At 42.5% G+C, this 21,966-nt stretch overlaps 1 protein-coding gene across 1 annotated transcript; it reads right to left on the bottom strand.

Annotated features, from left to right (window-relative positions):
* Positions 1–8,832: 8,832 nt before the first annotated feature.
* Positions 8,833–21,642, bottom strand: ABRACL (ABRA C-terminal like). Its single transcript, XM_074946976.1, is given in 4 exon segments — positions 8,833–9,362; positions 14,903–14,969; positions 21,518–21,609; positions 21,612–21,642. Coding segments are annotated over 4 exon segments (375 nt in total). The 3' UTR covers positions 8,833–9,177.
* Between the last annotated feature and the right edge of the window lie 324 nt (positions 21,643–21,966).

Genomic DNA, 21,966 nt, shown 5'->3' with positions numbered 1-21,966 from the left:
TTTACACAGGGTAGAGTGATTTGAAGTCATTGGGGAGCAATTATATTTTCAGAGAAGAGTCCTCGGTTGAGGCTGAAGTTTGCAGCACTGCTAAAAATATATAAACCACTTCTACTACAGCAGAAAGTAGTGATTTGAAAAAATCAGATTTAGGAATGGAAAAGACACATTCTTGAAAAATCCAAACCGACTTGACTGTGTTTGGCCCAATCCTGTAGTCCTCACTGAGGCAAAGCTGTTGCCTGTATTCAACAAACATTGATGGCAGTTTTCCCAAGTACAAAGCCCAGGATTGAGCCCTTTGTATTGGAAAACTTCCAACAAAACAAACCCTCTTAGGATCTGCATATATTTGGAAACACCAGGCCTCATTCTCCACTGGCTTGTACCTCACGTAGTCACTTGCACCTGTGCAATCAATCAGGAGCACTGTCACTCTTTACAGAGCATGGTGTATGCACCAATGAGTTCTTTGATAGCTGCTGAGTCCAGTGTGCAAGTGACAGGCCCATCCACAGCAGATTCTTTCCTCCTCTGACTCCAGTCATCTCAAAGCTTGATGCAGTCCACTTCGCTCCATCTACAAGCTGACTCCACCAACCAGAGCAGCATTCTGCACTCCTTTCCCAATCATCCACAGAGTCCAAAGGATACTAAGGCATTTTTGCAAGCATCCTGAAATCTATGCAGCAGTCTGACTCTCCTTCTAGACCCGCCGCGAGCTTCAGAGTACAGCACACTCTTTGCTGTGCACCTGTGCAAAGTGGGTGTAAAACATTCTTTTTTAATTTGGTAGCATTGTATATCTTGCATAGGTATAAGTGACTATGTGAAGTGCAAGGCAGTGGAGAGCCAGGGCTGTTTTCTGCAGGGGAAGAGGAGTCTGAAGATCAATTCACTTGCCTCCTTGAGCTTGCCAGCCAACCAGGCTATCTCAAGCACACAAGGTGGCAAACTGATTGGTTCCCATGCAGCAGTGGAGTTGGTACAAACTGGAAGTGAGAAAGGAGCCAGCATAGTTGCAGAGGAGTGGTGTGTGTGAGTCTGTGGAGATGTCCTTTTTGAAGAAAATGCCTAGAGAAGCTAGCCTGGATGGTAAAAATGGCCATTTATCACTTAAATAAAAACCAACCAAAATGAAAAACAAAGAAGCCAGATAGACTTGAACTATCAAAAGATGAAACCTGACTCTGAGGCTGAGTCAACGTTGAGTTTTCCTTAACATATCTCACCCCTGCACTAGCCTCGTGGAGCTCCACCAATGGTAGCAACAGTGGAGCTTTAGGACAGACAAAACATTGGCATCTTCACCATCCTGACATCTGGTCCTGCTCAGAGCCTGTCTATACAAGAGGGTAGAAAAATGCTGCATGCACATTAGCTATGCTAAAGTTACCACTGGTAGTAAGCTACTGGCAGGAAAAAATTAGAAAAAGCTTTCTGTAGAGCCCAGGAATTACTTCTTAGCTTGACTGTCACTAGGTATCTCCCTTAAGTCTGGATCAGACTTCTAGCGCTTGGCCATTCCCCTTTCTACCAGTAGCCATTTGCTTCAGTCACGGAAAGAAAAACGTGCATTATCTCTACCAGATGCACCAAAATTTGTCCATTTCTGAATAATTTTCCCCATCCTTTCCCATGATCTGGGTAAAGACTAAGGCTTAATTGAAAGAGTAAACTGGAAAGAAATAATTTGGGAAGCTGGTGATGACTCCTATATTTAGGTTGCCTAATACTTGCTATCATAAAAGATTCTTGCGAAGTTTTGTATTTAGATTTTACTTATTTATTTTATAGGAATTCCAACACCTCCATTATTTGCAGCAGGTCTTTGAAATTTGGCAGGAGAAAAGCCATGGCAGAAGAGAAGTCCTTTTCTCTGTGCCATGAAATTCCATTCAGATTTGGATGAATTGAAAATTTGGTTTGAAAATTGTCATTTCCCTTCTGCTATTTGTATCAGCAGCAAAATTTTGATAGCCTGCCAAAATAAATGAACATAAACATTCTAAGGAGCTAGACCCAGGTCACTGCTAAGGCAGCAGCAGCAGGCACTGTGCAGGGAATCCCAGGATCAGGCAGACTGGAAGGAAGGAAGAGAGAGCTGGCTGGGCATCTTCCCACAATTCCTCACTTTGGATCCAGCACGAAACCCTAGTGGCCCATTCCCCTCCCTCTGGGGGCACTACAGGGAAAGGAGTTCGCTCCCACTTGCCAGGGTTATCTGCATATATCTCACTTAATCATTTCCCTATCATTGTGGGGGTCTCAAGCACTGGTGTATCTCAGTCCCTCCTGTTTTCTGCCTGTGACACACAATAGTCTGGTCCTGTGAGCTGTAATACTTTGGTCTCATTTTGTTTGTTGGGTTGGTATGTAGGTGCTGGGTGAGGTTGATGGCCTGTGCTATACAGGAGGTCAGACCAGATGATCTAGTGCTGAGGTAGGCAACCTATGGCATGTGAGCTGATTTTCAGTGGCACTCACACTGCCCGGGTCCTGGCCATCGGACTGGGGGCTCTGCATTTTAATTTAATTTTAAATTAAGCTTCTTAAACATTTTAAAAGCCTTATTTACTTTACATACAACAATAGTTTAGTTATATATTAAAGACTTATAGAAAGAGACCTTCTAAAAATGTTAAAATGTATTACTGGCACGTGAAACCTTAAATTAGAGTGAACAAATGAAGACTCGGCACACCACTTCTGAAAGGTTTCCGATCCCTGATGTAGTGGTTCTTCTGGCCTTAAATTCTATGATTCTAAATTACATTTATTTCTTCATTTAAAAGGGACATGGTCAGGGTAAAAAATATGTTATCACACTAACTTCCTTACCTACCTTAGTAGTAACACCTTAGGTTAGAATAAATCAACAAGAACAAATACAGTCTAATTTACTTTGCACTATTTATACTTTCAGCCCTTCTTCACTCTGTTTAAAAGAGATCAGTTTTACTTTCATTTCTAGAGAGTTTTGAGGTCAGTGTCACTCTCTGGATTTCATGCACCAGCACAATTTGGCAATGCTAGGTTGCAAACACTATAACGGAATGTTTAAATCCAAATTAAAAACCTGCCTTTACTGACTTTTAAAAAATGGAATGAAAGCATATTGGGTGAAACCCTGGCCCCATTGAAATCAGTGATATTATGGTATTGAAATCCTTTTTAACAATTTGTTTTCCTGACCTGCATACCATTATAACTTTAAAACTAAATTTAATCAGTGGTCACAACAAAATCATATACAGACGTTTACTGACTATTGTCTAAACAAAGTTAAAAGAATTTTATTAGGGCACACATCTATTAATGGAGTCTCAACTGTGTTAAAATACTCTTTTTCATGATGATGCAGTGTATTCTCGCAGTGTTTGACTAATAACCAAACACTATTTTTCTGCAAACTGTTAAATGTGTTTTATATCTATAACAAAACATTTCTGAGAAGTCCAATTACTGTGGTTTCTGATTATTTATCTAGTTAGTACTGTGCAGTTATAAACAAGTGCTGGTTGGGGTTGTTGAAATGGGAGATAGTCCCTATCAATAAACAGCATGGCACTGGCTGGTGGGATTCCGGGGTTCCATTCCCAGCTTTACCATAATACAGGTTGTGCAAGCCCTTTAACATCTGTGTCTCAATTTTCCCATCTCAAACAGGGGAATACTTACCTACCACACAGAGGTTTAGAGACATAATTGTTTTTATAGTGCTTTCTGTCAGTCCAATTATCTATCTTAAGAACACCAAGTACCATAGTAGCTAGGCACTTTGGGTGAGAGCCATGGAGGAACTGAAGCACCTAAGCCCAACTGGCTCCAAATGGCAGGTTCCCGTTCATGGACTGCAAGCAGAGACAGGCACCTCCCTGCAGCCTGGACTTAGGTGCCTACCATCATGAAAGAGATAGTGCTTAGCATATCCCTCTCATCATCATGACCCATTGGCTAACTTAGGCGGCTTCCTGCCTAGCATGCTACGTTTTGTGGATCACATTCTTAGGTGCCTATCTCTCCCCATTCATTGTATGGGGACCCTAGGCACCTAACTCGGGCTTTGGGGATGGCTGGGGTATTCCTGTGAGTTTCCAGGTGCCTAAAAGTTAGGTGCTGTGACACACCACATTGCAATACCTACGTCCCTTTGTGGATCCCACCCGTTGGGCCTAATTCTGCGAGGTGTTGAACTCCTAAGAGGCACTGAGTGCCTTCACCTCTCATTACCTTCAAAACATCGTCTTTTCAGGCCAAACTAACCTTCCAAGACAAAGTTATAGTGGAGTCTAAAATAAACCTTTGCAAAGGAATCTGTTTGCAGCCTTAGCTATGGAGAGTGGCTGGTGCCTCTCCATAATTCAAATGAAAACACTTTTGAATTTATATAGCACCTTTCATCTAAACATTGCAGACGGCCCAACCACGCAAGAAACTGACTGTGCTCCTCCACCCAACTTGCTTTCAAAAGGCCAGTAAATACTTTCTGTTATATGTGCCTGTTTACATGTGTTCATAACTTACTGAACCTTCTTCCTCGGGGAAGAAGATCTCAAATTAGTTTCACCCTGATGGAAAAAGAAACATGCAGGGTAAAAGGATGCCATCACCTGCCAAAAAATGGTAAATCCCATCCAGAATCTTGAAAAAATATGGTGTGTGTGTATATAAATAAAGATACAGGGGAAGAGTCAGTGCTGTGCCTCTCAGGAGGTACAGCACAGAGGCATAAACCGGCATGGGAGGGCAAACATGGCTTTAAGACTCCTTTGTGCCACCAGAATCTGGGCAGCTCTGGGTACCTGCACAGGCCCTTGACCACATGAGATCAGCGCCAGATGGAGCAGGATCATGAACATGAGAGTTCTGTATTGTGAAAATGCTGTACTGGGAAGCATTTAGGTCTAATTTTAAGCCTTTCTCTGAAAGGAAGTTTGATACAGATTTGATCTGACAAGACTTTGTGTGTGCTTGTAGATCAAGCTCTCCTCTCTCCCCAGGTATAAGCCTGATATTTAATCTCTCAGGTGCTTTGGCGAAGATAAGTATAATTGGTGGTGACATCTAGGCTACACTGTGAGAGAATACTCCCTCAGGAAATATACAGAAAGTACCTGCCAGAAGACAAGATTCAGTGGCTTAAATATGCATTATACTGTGTTAGGTGACTAAAATGATACTCAAAGTGGTGAAACTAAACAGAACTGCCACCATTGGGAATAATTCATTAGAACAGTTTTCCAATGGTAGCTTTAAATAACCAGATCTTAAAGTTCATTGGCTTTCTGAAAATGTTGTCTTTGCAATTATTCAAGGCCAAAGCATATCCCGTTTTTAAAACTAATCTTGCAAATATTCACTCTAAGGATCCTTCAAATTCACTGTTGTAATGGTGCTACTTTTTAACTTGCCTTTAGTTTGATTTTAAGGCCATCCATCCTTAAATAAAAATTCTGGAGACTTCTTGCCTTTGAAATAGAAACCTTCAGAAGATCAAGCCTTGGGAGTAGAGGGGCAATTAGGCCTTGACCAGAATCAGAAATGTTGTGCTTTCAACGTTATCTGTGTTAGCAGCACGTTTGACCTCTGTAGTGGTGGCACTTCTCATTAATTGTTTTGTCTGCCTCCTTTATGCTAGATGTGATGTCTCTGAACAAATGCCCGAACTGACAGCCTAACATAGGTTTAGTGGACAAGTTTCTGACTACAGCTGGACTGGCAATGTCAGGCAGCAGGGGAACCAGAGAGTATTCTTGTCACTCAATGCCTCACCTCAGCATTTGATATTTAGCGTCACAACCTTGTGGTACTTCCCTTGAACAAAAATGTCTTCTTAACTACTATATTTCAAAGGTATTCAGGCCTTAGAAGCATTTTGTCAGGATCATCAAATTCATATTCTTTGACCCAGGCCACCCACATACAAGTGTGTTGCAAATGGCTGTCAGAGTTCTGATGACACATTTTCCATTTCTGGATTGTTCTGTTTCAGCTTACTTTGTTCATTTACTTCTTTCTGTTGCTTGACTGTGACTGAGTGCAAAGTGAATATTGTGATAAAGATCTATTGCAGAACCAACATGTTCCATACTTGCCTTTCCCCCTGCCCAAGAAAGGACATGACACACTATTCTAGACAAGGAAACGTACAGCTTATTTGCAATGTCTTGACACCATGCTTCTTATAGTGCTATTTTCAGCCATGGAGTTTTCACTTCCCAGGTGAGACTGCAGCACAGGTAGATATACCCATTCTAACTTTACCCATGCTAGCCATTTCTCTGACCTGTTTTCCATCGCTATGTCTGCCACTGTTGTAGCCAAATCCACTACCCAGTGCATTCATTCACAGATCTGATGATATTTACTGGTGGCAAGAGGATCCACAGAATCGGTCTCGCACTTATTAAATATTCTGCCAATATATGAACCTTCATTCCATGGATGCAGATGGCTACAGTGGATTCAGTGTAGACTCTACACAAACATGGACTGCTGAGATCTTTGGTTATGTTCTGTGGTTTGCACTTAAAGCAATATTTTTGGTTATACAGCATTGTCATACCATATATTCTAAGCTTTCAGGAACAGAGAGCTAAAACGAATCCTCACTTTCCCATCAGTAGATACACTACATGCTCACAGTACTGTCTCAACTGATTGTTATAGACTTGCTCTTGATTTCTGGAGTGAAGTTTCTCAGTGCCCTTGTGGTTAACTGGAACTTTCAAGGTTATTTCCATGCTTCCCACAGCATTGTCTTCCCTATCCTGAAAATGAGGCAACCCTGCATAATATCATTTGAACTTTCTAGGACACCCATGAGATCCACTGGAACAAGTTTTCTTTGTGTATCCACCATGCACAATACTCCCAGAAGCCTTGGATCCTCTTATCAGCATTAGAAAAGGTCGAGCTCCATAATATGTGGAAGTGAAAAGAGCACATATGGTATGTGCAATCTAGCATGTGGAACCATAAAATGAAAACACTGCTTTAATTGTGAATATCTGAGTGAACTTCATTTTGTCCTCTTTGGGAAAGTATGCTCCAAATCTACAGGAAGATATGACATCTATGGAACACAACAAAAAATTTCAGCAATTTCAAAACACTTTGATACTATAAATTGTATTGGTATCACGTGGAATAGAGCCACTGAAGTTTGCATATATTAAGGAGTTAGCAATGGAAATGATACTCATTTAAAGCTTTGTAAAGATTCCCTAATGGCTTGTGAATTTCCTGTGCCTAAAATAAAAGTAGCCTCCCACTCTTCAGGCACTTTGTAACCTGGATCAGTTTTCCTTGTATCTGAGTTACTTACCAATCTTTTACAACTCTCTGAAGATCTGGCTGCAGACAAGGAACAGAGTAGTAGACTGTCTTCTGGACTCCCTGTTGCCTGTCCCCCACACCACCACTCCTAGGTATATTAATCCCTTTAAAAATTATTAGCAAGATGGCTGTCTACCTAATAGAAGCTCTCCTTTTTCTCTCCTGCTTGGTCTAAAGTTTACTTTCAGTTACTGATTTGGGACAGGACAAAGGAATAGGAGAAGCTAGTGACTTCTGTGAAAAAGTGTTAGTCACAGACTCAGACTTGGAGTCCTTCTTTTCATGGATACTCTAATTTTGAATGAAGTGTTTGGGGAACTCAAGTAGATAAGGCTCTTCATCCATTCCCTCCTAGATCTAAAAGTTAAGGTGGGGATGGATGGAGTGAACCTAATGGAACTAAAGGCTTTCTGTAAACAACACATTCATTGAACAAACTATATTTCTTAACACTTTTCAGACAGACTTAAGAACAGACATACAAATTTCTCTCTTCTCTTGAATTCCACCAGAGAAATCAAGACAAAAGTGCAAGTACCACTAAAGCCAAACCCCAGGAAGCGAGTTTGGAAGTAACTCTGGGCCTGCGGGCCAGATTCATACCTTTGCCAGGACTAACTTGCACAGGGACCTAGGGGAAGCTGAATACCATTCCCCCGTTCTCTGCTGGGGATAAAGATGCAGGCTATGAAAGGTAGCTGGGGATACCTTAAATTGTGCTTCCCACTGTCACAACTCTTATGGGGCTAGAAGCAATGGGGAATTGTTGGGCTGTAGGTCCACTTCAGCCGTGCCTCCTCCTCCTCAGAGGACGGTAGGGGGTTACAGAGGTGGTGCAGAAGTGGCAGAGTTGGGGAAGGGGTGGATCTGAACTAGGGGGGTTCAGTGTGGTGGGGGAGATGAACTAGTGTGACTGCAACACGGGGTGAATTATTCCTACTGTGTGCTTTGCTGCTGATGGAGTAAGGACCCAGTCCATTCACACAGACCACTCTGAAGCCAGCCTATATACACATCTGACTCTTTAGAACACTTTTATTTCCACTAAACAAAACAAAACAAAACTAACTTTGCTTTATTTTTACCTTTCTCACCAGCTAAATTTCCTGTTAAATTCATGGTGATCCATACTGACAAGTTCACTTCTTGTTTTAGTTACACAAAAGGAATCAAATAGCATGAAGATTCCATGAAATTCGTAGACAAGACTGAAGATGAACAAGTTGAACTCCTCTAATGATCAATATTGTTAATCTTTATGATCGGGGAAATCAAGCCCATTTCCTGATTTAAACAAATTCTGCAGTTCGCCTCTCCTGCTCTCGCCTCTTCCCCATGGAATTTGGAAATAAAAGATGGCATTATAGTGCAAAACTATTTCCATTTCTCTAGCTCACTTTAAGTAACAAGGCTAAATGATTGAACTGAGAGTAATTCTATTTGCTTTCTACAGATGAAAGGAAACAACAACAATTATATAAATTTAGGCATGTTTTATTTTATACTTTCACAGCAGATTTTGGTTTGTAAACACAGATAAGTTACCAGTTCTGTCTCTTCTTTCATGGTGACAATAACTGAGAGATGCATTTAAAAAATGCATTACCTGAGTTAAAAAGAGAGATTTTGTGTCTTTTACCTTACAGTCATTTACAGTAATGTTCACAGAAGGAATACAAAAAGAAATATTTTCCAAAATAAGACAGTCTCCTTTTTACTATAAAGTTATAGAAAAATACATCAAAACACGCTAGGATGATTTGCCTTGATCTGAAATGTCTGCATATCATTTACCTGAAACAAATTAACTAATGCACAGGAGAAGTGCAAACTGCATTAGTCCTGCAGTAACAAAATATCAACATTGTCATGAACACCTTGTAAAAGTAACTCTCCTGGGTAAGTAACAATCTTCCTTCGTTTTGCAGCCTTAAGAGTGCCCACTAGGGCCTCAAAGAGGTTGGCACATTTTTCATCAGCAAAGAGCACACCAAACTTCACACTCAGCTTTCCATCAGCATCTAAATCAGAGATAGGAGTGTTACAACACATGCAGATTGTCCTTCAGTTGGAGGAATATTTGGAGGTATTGATATGAAATACAGTCAAAACACGACAGGAGACTTGGATTGTATTTCCAGCTCAGTGAATGATCTTTTGTGCGACCTTGGCCAAGCCACTTCACCACTCTGATACTTACCTTTCTTTGTAAAGTGGAGATCTATGGATGAAAAGCACTATAAGACATTATTATTGAAGCTGTAGAAATTGATTTGTTTTAAAATAGTTTCTTATGCTGGTTATCATTTAAAGTCCAAATTGAAAAGCTAATGTGTCCCTCTTTGCCTCACAAAAATAGCTCTCTTGAAGTGGTACAAATTAATTTCAAAACAATCACTCAGTCTACATTCTCTCTAACAAGCAGATAATGTTATGTAATAAACAAAATTTAATTAACAGGTTTTTTTATTAAAATAAATAGAAATAAACAGAGTTACACTTTCATAAAGCTGGAATAACAAATTATTAAACCAGATCCTAGTTCAGAGGTGGGCAAACTTTTTGGACCGAGGGCCACATCGGGGTTGCCAAACTGTATGGAGGGCCAGGTAGGGAAGGCTGTGACTCCCCAAACAGCCTGGCTCCCCTGCCCCCTCCCATTTCCTGCCCCCTGACTGCCCCCCTCAGAATCCCCAACCCATGCAACTCCCCCTGCTCCTTGTCCCCGACCTCACCCTCCTGGGACTCCCCTCCCTATCCAACCCCCCACCCCCGCTCCTTGTCCCCTGACCACCCCCTCCCAGGACCCCACCCCCCATCCAACCCCCCTTCTCCCTGTCCCCGACTGGCCCACAGGACCTCCTGCCCCTTATCCACCACCCCCCATCCCCTTACTGGCCGGAGCCAGCCATGCTGCCCAGCAGGAGCTCGCAGCCACGCCGCCCAGAGTGCTGGTGGCATAGCTACGGGGGAAGGGGGGGACAGCAGGGGAGGGGCCAGGGACTAGCCTTCCTGGCTGCGAGCTCAAGGGCCGGACAGGACGGTCCCGCGGGCCAGATGTGGCCCGTAGTTTGCCCACCTCTGTCCTAGTTGCACACATTTCTTGTTTTATCATTATAGACACTTTTTTTAAAAGGTAGAGCTCTAAGAATGTTAAATGTGATATATTGCAGTGAAAAGAATAGTCTTTGTTCTAAGCAAGTTCATGGAATTTGGAAATGATTTTCAAAGACGTTGAACAACCACCTACAATAGCACTCTTCCCTTGCACCACAGAATCATAGGACTGGAAGGAACCTTGAGAGGTCATCTAGTCTAGTCCCCTGCATTCGTGGCAGGACTAAGTATTATCTAGACCAGTGGTTCTCAACCAGGAGTCCGGGGCCCCCTGGGGGGCCATGGGCAGGTTTCAGGGGAGCTGCCAAGCAGGGCCAGTGTTAGACTCACTGGGGCCCAGGGCAGAAAGCCAAAGCCCCACCAAATGGGGCTGAAGTCCAGGGCCTGAGCCCCGCCACATAAGAACATAAGAATGGCCATAATGGGTCAGACCAAAAGTCCATCCAGCCCAGTATCCTGTCTACCGACAGTGGCCAATGCCAGGTGCCCCAGAGGGAGTGAACCTAACAGGCAATGATCAAGTGATCTCTCTCCTGCCATCCATTTCCACCCTCTGAAAAACAGAGGCTAGGGACACCGTTCCTTACCCATCCTGGCTAATAGCCATTAATGGACTTAACCTCCATGAATTTATCCAGTTCTCTTTTAAACCCTGGTATAGTCCTAGCGTTCACAACCTCCTCAGGCAAGGAGTTCCACAGGTTGACTGTGCACTGTGTGAAGAAAAACTTCCTTTTATTTGTTTTAAACCTGCTACCCATTAATTTCATTTAGTGGCCCCTAGTTCTTATATTATGGGAACAAGTAAATAACTTTTCCTTTTTCACCTTCTCCACACCACTCATGATTTTATATACCTCTATCATATCCCCCCTTCGTCTCCTTTTTTCCAAGCTGAAAAGTCCTAGCCTCTTTAATCTCTCCTCATATGGGACCCGTTCCAAACCTCGAATCATTTTAGTTGCTCTTCTCTGAACCTTTTCTAATGCCAGTATATCTTTTTTGAGATAAGGAGAGCACATCTGTACGCAGTATTCAAGATGTGGGCATACCATGGATTTATATAAGGGCAATAAGATAGTCTCCGTCTTATTCTCTATCCCTTTTTTAATGATTTCTAACATCCTGTTCGCTTTTTTGACTGCTGCTGCACACCGCGTGGACATCTTCAGAGAACTATCCATGATGACTCCAAGATCTCTCTCCTGATTAGTTGTAGCTAAATTAGCCCCCATCATATTGTATGCATAGTTGGGGTTATTTTTTCCAATGTGCATTACTTTACATTTATCCACATTAAATTTCATTTGCCATTTTGTTACCCAATCACTTAGTTTTGTGAGATCTTTTTGAAGTTCTTCACAGTCTGCTTTGGTCTTAACTATCTTGAGCAGTTTAGGGTCATCTGCAAACTTTGCCACCTCACTGTTTACCCCTTTCTCCAGATCATTTATGAATAAGTTGAATAGGACTGGTCCTAGAACTGATATTTGGGGACCACCACTAGTTACCCCTCTCCATTCTGAAAATTTATCATTTATTCCTACCCTTTGTTCCCTGTCTTTTAACCAGTTCTCAATCCATGAAAGGATCTTCCCTCTTATCCCATGACACCTTAATTTACATAAGAGCCTTTGATGAGGGACCTTGTCAAAGGCTTTCTGGAAATCTAAATATACTATGTCCACTGGATCCCCCTTGTCTACATGTTTGTTGGCCCCTTCAAAGAACTCTAATAGATTAGTGAGACATGATTTCCCTCTACAGAAACCATGTTGCCTTTTGCCCAACAATCTAGGTGTCTGACAATTTTATTCTTTACTATTGTTTCAACTAATTTGCCCGGTACGGACATTAGGCTTACCGGTCTGTAACTGCCGGGATCACCTCTAGAGCCCTTTTTAAATATTGGCTTTACATTAGCTGTCTTCCAGTCATTGGGTACAGAAGGTGGTACATTGGGTACAGTCATTGGGTACAGGTTACAAACCATAGTTAATAGTTCCGCAATTTCACATTTGAGTTCCTTCAGAACTCTTGAGTGAATGCCATCTGGTCCCGCTGACTTGTTACTGTTAAGTTCCTCCATTAATTCCAAAACCTCCTATAGTGACACTTCAATATGTGACAATTCCCCAGATTTGTCACCTACAAAGGACGGCTCAGGTTTGGGAATCTCCCTAACATACTCAGCCTTGAAGACTGAAGCAAAGAATTCATTTAGTTTCTCCGCAATGATTTTATCGTCTTTAAGTGCTCCTTTTGTATCTCGATTGTCCAGGGGTCCCACTGGTTGTTTAGCAGGCTTCCTGCTTCTGATGTACTTAAAAACATTTTGTTATTACCTTTTGAGTTTTTGGCTAGCTGTTCTTCAAACTCCTTTTTGGCTTTTCTAATTACATTTTTACACTTAATTTGGCAGTGTTTATGCTCCTTTCTATTTATCTCACTAGAATCTGACTTCCACTTTTTAAAAGATGCCTTTTTATCTCTCACTGCCAAACTTAGCTTCACAGGGGCCCCCCACAATTGTCCTGCTTGCTACCCACTAATACTGGGCCTGGCTTTTATATGCAGAAAATCAGTTGTTGTGGCACAGGTGGGCCGTGGAGTTTTTATAGCATGTTGGTGGGGGCCTCAGAAAGAAAAAGGTTGAGAACCCCTAATCTAGACCACCCCTGACAGGTGTTTGTCCAACCTGCTCTTAAAAATCCCCAATGATGGAGATTCCACCACCTCCCTAGGCAATTTATTCCAGTGCTTAACCACCCTGTCAGTCAGGAAGTTTTTCCTAATGTCCAACCTAAACCACCGTTGTTGCAATTTAAGGCCATTGCTGCTTGTCCTATCCTCAGAGGTTAACAAGAACAATTTTTCTCCCTTCTCCTTGTGACAACCTTCTATGTACTTGAAAACTGTTATTATGTCCCCTCTCAGTCTTCTCTTCTCCAGACTAAACAAACCCAGTTTTTTCCAATCTTCCCTCATAGGTCATGTTTTCTAGACCTTTAATCATTTTTGTTGCTCGTCTCTGGATTTTCTCCAGTTTGTCCACATCTCTCCTGAAATGTGGTGCCCAGACCTGGACACAGTCAGGGGTGAAAGTAAGGGGGTACGGGCCGGCACAGCGTACTGGTAAAAGGTAGCCGCCAGTACCGGCCCGTACCGCTGACTTTAAAGCGCTAGAGCAGCAGCGCTTTAAGAACTCTGCTTAAGGTAATGCCGCAGCAACGCTTTAACGTCGCTGCCCCTTTTGCATCCCCGATCGGCAGCTCTGCCAGGTCCCTACCAGCAGGGCCGCCAACTGGGGGGGGGCCGCAAAAGGGGCAGCGACGACCCGGCAGGGCCGCCAATGGGGGGCACAAAAAAGGCAGTGATGTTAAAAAAGGGCCGCTGACAGTGTGGGAGCAGGGGGGCAAAAGTAGTAGCTGCCCCAGGGCAGCGATTTGAAAGGGCTTGGAGCCCCGGGCCCTTTAAATCGCCGCTGGAGCCCTGGGCGGTGCGGGCCAGGGAGCGCAGATGGAAGGGCTGGGGGACGCTGACCCCCATCCCTGCCCCTTCTGCCCGAGGCCATGCCCCTTCTGGGGGGGGGGAGGGAGGAGGCAGAGCAGCCCCGTACTGGTAAGAGCTGCATTTTACTTTCACCCCTGGACACAGTACTCCAGCTGAAGCCTAATCAGCGTGGAATAGAGCGGAAGAATTACTTCACGTGTCTTGCTTAAAACACTCCTGCTAACACATCCCAGAATGATGTTTGCTTTTTTTGCAAGTGTTTCACTGTTGGCTCATATTTAGCTTGGGATCTATTATGACCTGCAGATCCCTTCCTAGGCAGTCATTTCCCATTTTGTATGTGTGCAACTGATTGTTCCTTCCTAAGTGGTGTACTTTGCATTTGTCCTTATTGAATTTCATCCTATTTACTTCAGACCATTTCTCCAGTTTGTCAAGATCGTATTGAATTTTAATCCTATCCTCCAAAGCACTTGCAACCCCTCTCATCTTGGTATTGTCTGCAAACTTTATAAGTGTCCTCTCTATGCCATTATCATGCTGAATCATTACTTCAGTATTGACTTCAAAGGGAAGAGTGCTACTTCCCGTAATACCTGAGCTAAAACTGGAAGACTCCCACCCAGCTAATGACCAAGGGTAAAATCCTGGCCCCACTGAAGTCAATGGGAGTTTTGCCATTGATTTTAATGGAGCCAGGATTTCATTCCAAGGCCCCCAACCTGCATTGACTTATGCATGTACTTAACTTCATGCATAAGAGTAGTCCCTGTTACGCAATGTGGGTAGTGCCACTGAAGTCAAAGTTAAACATATATGTAAGTCTTTGTATAACTGGGGCCCAAGCCTTATTGGTTGATGAGTGATATCAAGTTCACAAGTTGACATAGTAAGGCTAGACCTGTGTGATCAGTGAGATTACAGTACTTACTTTTGGTCCCCAGCCGCCGAATCTCCTCAACTAAGAGGTTAATTTCATGTTCCACATTCATTGTTGTCTACAAATAGAGTAAATGTATATTTAGATAGATATAAGGTATTAAGACCAATCCCTGCAATTTCTTTTAACTCATCTGATCTGATCCTTGTTTATATATCTCCAGTGTTGTCAACTCTCATATTTTTATCATGACTCTGACAATATTGATGTTTCACTCAAAGCCCCAGATTTTGGGGACGTGATTATGTGACAAGCAGGTTTCAATTTTTAAAAGGGTAAGTTTCTAGTCCTCATGGTTTCAGAGGAAAGCTTGAAAATGTGACACAAATGCACTCTGTAGGCTAGAAGCAAATAAAAAAGAATACAAATGTATTAATTTTTTAAAATCTCATTATATTTAGGGAGTGAGTCCTGATTTTTGAACATCTGGGCTTGACAATACTATATATCTTTGTAAGCTGGTGACTATTTCACCAGCCCAGGAAAGAGCCAGTGCCACACCTGAGTCCATTTCAGGCCCTTGCCTCCAGGCACAATTTATTATTCAAACACCAACCACAAAACAAAGCAATTCATCTGACCAACTTCAGTCCCCAGAAGCTTTGCTGTTGCCTGTCCCAGCAGCCCTTGAAAGAGGACACATCCTTTCCTTAAATCCCCTGCTAGATCATGTGACAGGCAGGTAGCCCTTAAAACTTTCCTGACTGTTTTTCCCTGTCAGTCTTCCCTGCCTCCTGCCAACCATTCATCTTTCTGCCTGCAATATGGCATCAGTGGGAGTCTCAGCACCTTACTTTGGGCCCACAGTCATGCATTTGTAACCTCTAAGCAGGTATTAGCATGGCATTCTAAAGTGAAATGCATGGCAAAGACTGAATAGCTGTGTCTAAAAGGGGTTCTCCCCCTAAAATTTCCCACGATTACTATAGCTAGTGCAGCTCCACCAGTGGGAGCAACCTTGGGAGCACTCTAGAAAAGGCTCTGGGCAGCCACTGGTGTTTTCAGCACCACAGGCCAGATCCTCAAATGGTATAAATTATTGTTGTTCCATTGAAGTCAATGGAGCTAAGCCAACTCAGAGCAGGTTTACACAACACAAAAGGGGTTAAAAGGCCAGTGATCACTGATACTTTATTTACACTGGTACTCCCACCTTACTATTGCCAGTGAACTGAACTGGTTTTAGCAGTGCTGGGAAATTTTAGACAAATGCCCTGTCACAATGATGCCAATATTTACTTTCATTCACCGTGATCCCAAAGAACTATTAAAAGACAAAATTTGCCCCTGAATATGTTTTGTAAGACTCTCTTGGCCCACTAAATGCAACTTCCTTTGCCGTGAAATATGGCAACAGTCAATGCTATACAATAGTTTAGGGCAGGAAGTGAAGGAGAACTTATTTGGTAAAAAGACTGTAATTACCCAAATTGCTATTTGGCCAAAATACCAGGGTTAATAACCCTGTGCTTTTGAAAAAAGTCATGGGATTTATAATGTGCACAAGTTTTCAGGCTCTCTTGCGCCTCATTTAAAAGGCAGTGGCAATACGACCTTGCACCACGCTGATACATTACTTGATGCTGATGCAGAGGGCAGAGGACCACTTACTAAATCGACATCATTTCTTGGGGCACCTAGCATTTTCTAGAGGGTTCCCACTGACAAATTAAGCAGGTTTGACCCTGCTTAGTTTGTAAGAGTTGAAAAGATCACAGTGCAGTGTAGTATGATGTACATCAACAAGCAAGTACAAAGAAACCTGACTGGGCAAGTGCGATAAGAGTTATTTTGAGATGCAAACTGCACATCTCACTAGAATGTGATGCCTTGAATGGGTCCACTGGACATAGCCAGTTCCTGGAAGATAGACGGGGACCATTGACTCTCTGCCAAGAATGGCATGGAAGTACTTTATATTCTGAAACCCCAGAACTTATATGGGAAATGCTTAACCCTTTTGACTGGGTTTTATCAAATAGAGGGCAGTGATGGTCAGTATAGGTTTTATTATTTTATTGTTTAACAGATTTGTTCCATGTGTTTATTAAGAGTGAGATCAGCTCTCTTTTGACCTGACAACAGTAAGTTTTTACTACAGTACTTTTAAACTCCTGTTAGCCCAGCAAAGCAAATTCCACTATGGAAGCATGGGCTGGGTTCTTCTCTCTCTCTCTCATGCACCAAAAGAATCTTTAACTTAGTCCCACTTTCAGATCTTTTATTACACATGCAAAAGCAAGGGACAAAATGTGACTTTCTGATCCCAGATTCAGTTTGCAAACTTGGCATCTAGAAAAAATAATCTTTGTTCATGTAAAGTGAGCAAGTCTAGCATGGAGTCATTGAGACAATAAACATGGGAGGCACCCCATTATGCTAATTTTTCAGTGTTATATAACTCCTTCCTCTTGCATTAAAAGTTTATTAGAAAAGCCAGCTCCACCAACTTTGTGGCTTTATAGGAAAATAGGCTGCTCACATGTGCATGGGTTTAGGGGATTTGGCACACACAACCTCATCCAACCTACATTACCTCCCTAAAGCATGATAACATGATTGATCATGAATATGCAAGTGGATATTAGCAAGTGCTGAACAATATTCCAACAGCAGATGCTGCAGTGCTGCCACCTCTTCAAAACGTGTTTAAAATTAAATGGCAACATGATATCAAAGTTCTAATTATATTAGGTGATGGAGCAAATGAATTCTTCAAACTTGAAGTTCCATTTTTTTTTAATTTAAATGATGGCAAAGTGCTTTGCATTGTACAAGACACAGAAGACAACATACCCCGAGTCTCAAGGAGCTTACAGTCTAAGAGCTGATCCTTCAAACACTACCAAGTGTAGTGCTTGCTACTGTAAGTAGTATCATTGACTTATATTTGAAAATGACTGTTTAAAATTAATTTAGAATCCCCCACCACCACCATCAGTTTAGGAAAGAACATCTTGGAGCCTAAGTCTGAACTACTTCTTTATGCAAAATTCCCATGAAAAGTCAAAGGAGATTGTATAAGGCATGCTTAACTGGAAGAATTGACACAAAGATATTATTTTAAGCAATACTACCCTGGTCTACACTGGGGGAGGGCAGAGGGGGGGTGTTGATCTAAGTTATGCAACTTCAGCTACGGGAATAACTGAATCTAAGTATCAACTTAGATCAACTTACCGTGATGTCTTCACCGCAGTGAGTCGACTGCTGCCGCTCCCCCGTCAACTCTGCCTGCGCCTCTCGCGGCGGTGGAGTACAGGAGTCGACGGGAGAGTGCTCAGGGGTCGATTTGTCGCGTCTAGACTAGATGCCATAATTCGACCCCCGCTGGATCGATCACTGCCTGCCAATCCGGCGGGTAGCGTAGACATACCCTTAGATATTATTCACTTTACTTTGGAATAAATCCTTCATGCCAAATGTCAAAGCGAATGTCAACTCTAACATTCATTATACTAGTGCTGTTTGTGGCATCCAACATGATTTTCACCAGGTATTAGGGAAACTAAATTTCACTTTTCATCCTGGAAATTTGCCTGGCAGAAGAGTGTAATACTGTTTTGCCTGCATACCTGGAAATATGTTGTCAGTGCCTCTCTGTGCCTCAGTTTTCCCATCTGTAAAATGGGGATAATGATACTTACCTCCTTGTATAGTTCTTTGAGATCTACTCATGAAAAACACTATAGAAAACTAGGTTTTATTATTGTAATCATTTGTACATCATTTTTATCGCCAAAAATATGGCTAAAGTATCTGATGTTACAGCTACTCAGTGTAATGCTATGCTAGATTAAAAGCCTGAACCTGTTCCCACTGAAGTGGAAATTTCCTCTAAACTTTCCATTAACTTTAGCAGAATCAGGATTGGACCTACATGGTCAAACTTTATGATGTTTGTATTGTACTGAGATATGCTGGTGTAATGTTTATGACTACTGCTTATCTAGTCCTAAAACTATTACAATTCAATGGCAAAAATGTATGTTAATTCAAAGTTAAGGTTGCTTAGTGGTAGGTCATCCCCTGGCAGAACGCTCAATTGAGCAAACTCAAATTTCTGAAAACTAGGAAATGCACATTAAGGTTGCCAAAGCAACCTTAACCTCTTTCCACACTGCCCCGATATGCCCCGTTAACACCCATACATTTACTCTGCTAACCCCATAGTTGCTGAAATGTTTGCGTTTTGCTTAACTCAACATTGTGCAAGAGGACAACTTACCACCAACTGAAGGACAGCTGTGTTACAGTGGAATGGTGTTCCTGGTCGTGTTTCAGATGGTGGAGTTTGTGGTAGGACACATGAGAGAAATCACAGGCGGGATTTCTGTTCCAAAATACTGACAGTTTTAGGTTTGTGAGAAAGATCCTCTGAACCTTTTCCAACAGATGTACCCCAGAGGTGTCAGAACTTGTATTTTTCATTGCTATACCATACACCTTTTCTGGTCAGCCACAAACCCTCCCATTTCCTATTTAATGTTCTTTCAACACATCTTCCATATTGTTGCTGTAGCAATTTTTTCAGAGAAAATTATTACAGCTCCTGGACAGAACTCTTTGATGTAGTCCAAATCTGCTCACTTACATTTTATGAGGCGTGCACCAGGAATAAGGCCCAGATCATTTCCACCAGAGTGAATCATCATAATGTCTGGTAGATCACCACCTCTTACGTCACTGGTTAGATGCTGCAGAGTGAGCAAAAGATGATGCCAGTTCAGGACACCTCTCTCCATCTAATCTACCTGTAATCAGCAATCTTCATGTCTTGATGTACTCCTTGCTCTCCCACAAATTTTTGCCACCTCATGATCCACCCAGAATCCACATATTGGCAAGCCTGGCAGCACACATGTTTCTATAAATTCTTTTCCCTCAGTAGTCAAGGTACCTGTGGTGTCAGTTCCAAACCTCCACACTATGTATCTTTGAAAATACCATATTAATTTGCCCCAAGATCAGGAAGTAGCCACTTTCCCTTGGGGAGTGTCTGTGTGGGGATGGGTAAGTAAAACAGATTTTCTCAAACAACCAATCCAAAGCTTGTCTACCACCCATCCTCATTTCCTGTCCCCTCCAGAGCCACAACCCCTCTCCCTGTGGCTAATCCGTCATCCCCTCATAGCCCCCCACAAAGTAGTCTAGCTCTTCCCCACCTGATATAATAAAATTTCTGGTTACTCTGGCTACTGCCTATTCTGCTGTGTTCACAGTAAACTTCCCCATAAAATAAAAGCACATTATAAGAAAGACAACTTGTAGCAAGCAACATGAAGTATTACATCTGATGGTATACATGAGGTGCATACACATATAAAGGATCAGATACTGCCCTGGGTAAAACTCGACAGACTGAAACCATTTTGACCCACATCACATCAATAATTTGACCTCTAGCTCTAAGCAAAGAGACCCCACCTAGAAACTTTTTGAAAAATGGCTATTTTTTCAGGCCTTATATCTTTGCAACCTATAGCTCAAATGACCCCTACCCTGCACCCTGCTGAGGCACCAAATTTCAAAGAAATACAGCTAAGCCTGCCACTTTTTAGAGGACTTAGAAAGATCACCTGTTAAACTGAAGTCATGATGCAACTTCAATTAGAGTGGCACTACCGCAGCACTATAATAATGAGAAGTCCCTGCCCCAAAGAGCTTATAGTCAAATGGAATTGGTGGATGTGTGAAGGGTTTGTACATGGGTTGAGGTGCACAGGTCTAACTGTGGGGAGCAGGGGGGGTTGGGATGCATTGGCAGAGCTGTGGAGTGCAAGAAGTTTGGGGTGAACTGGTAGAGCTGTGGGGTGCAGGAAGTTTGGGGTGCATTGGCAGGGGTGCAGGAAGTTTGGGGTGCATTGGCAGGGCTATGGGGTGCAGGGATGGGGTGCACAGGCAGAGCTGGGGGAGGCAAGGACTCCCTCACCTCTCTTCCCTCCTCTACCATGCATCCCCCTAAGCCCACTCCTTTTCCTGCAGCCCCAAACCACTCTCCCCATGTTTTTCCAATCCTCCATCCCCTAGTAACACTCCCCTCTCCTCTACTTTTCCCCCCAAAATACTTGTATTATATTCCCTCCACCCCCAAATAAAATTGCCACCCATGACTGATAAATTGCAGCAAATTCCGGCCACTCAGTGCAAAACTCCTTTTGTCTTAGGTAGGGGCTTGTCATTAATTTATGCCTAGTTATATTAATTGAAGGCTGAGTTCACCACTATCAATCTCAATGAGGCATGTCATTCATCCAGTCTTTAGTAGCTCTCAGTTTAACAGTACAAGGCAGCAGAGGGCAACTGGGCTTTTGAGGGGGTGTACAGAGGACTGTAACTAAGGAACCCCTCAGTCAAATGACCCCAAATTTGCATCACTAATGCTACCCAGCGCCCCCCTGAGGCACACCAAGTTTCCAAGCAAGCTGATTAACCAATCAGATTTTAGAGCATTACTAAGTTTTGAGCTTTAAAGCATATAAAACAACAGGAATGGAAATTGGTCGAGTAATTTTTCTTATTGGTGTAGGCCTACTGTAAAAAATGTACATGAAATAACATTCTCAATTTAGGTCCCCCAAAGATTTAGTGGGTGCCGTGCACTACCTTGGGTAAAACTTGACAGACTGAGACCATCTTGACCCACATCACATCGGCAGTTTGATCCCTAGCACTGTGCAAAAGACCAAACAAAAAACCCAGACACACCACCTGGAAACTTTTTGAAACATTGCTATTTATTTCAAGACTTATATCTTTGGAACACCATGCTCAAATGACCCTAAATTTGGATCATTAGCCCTACCCTGCACCTTCTTGAGACACACCAAATTTCAAAGGAATCTGACTCAGCATGTCACTTATAGAGGACTTAGAAAGATCCATTTTTAAACAGAAATCGTGATGCAACCTTAATTATACTGGCACTGCAGCACCATGATAATGCCCAAGTCCCAGTGCTGCTTGAAGATCTGCTAGCATGAACCATATTTCCTCATTGAATCCTGCTGAAGTTAATAGAAGTCATGAAGGCAGGGACCTTGCTAAAAGATTCT

Source organism: Natator depressus, chromosome 3 (genome assembly GCF_965152275.1).
Source record: "Natator depressus isolate rNatDep1 chromosome 3, rNatDep2.hap1, whole genome shotgun sequence".
NCBI classification, from domain to species: domain Eukaryota; kingdom Metazoa; phylum Chordata; order Testudines; family Cheloniidae; genus Natator; species Natator depressus.
This window is presented reverse-complemented; position numbering and strand designations above follow the sequence as displayed.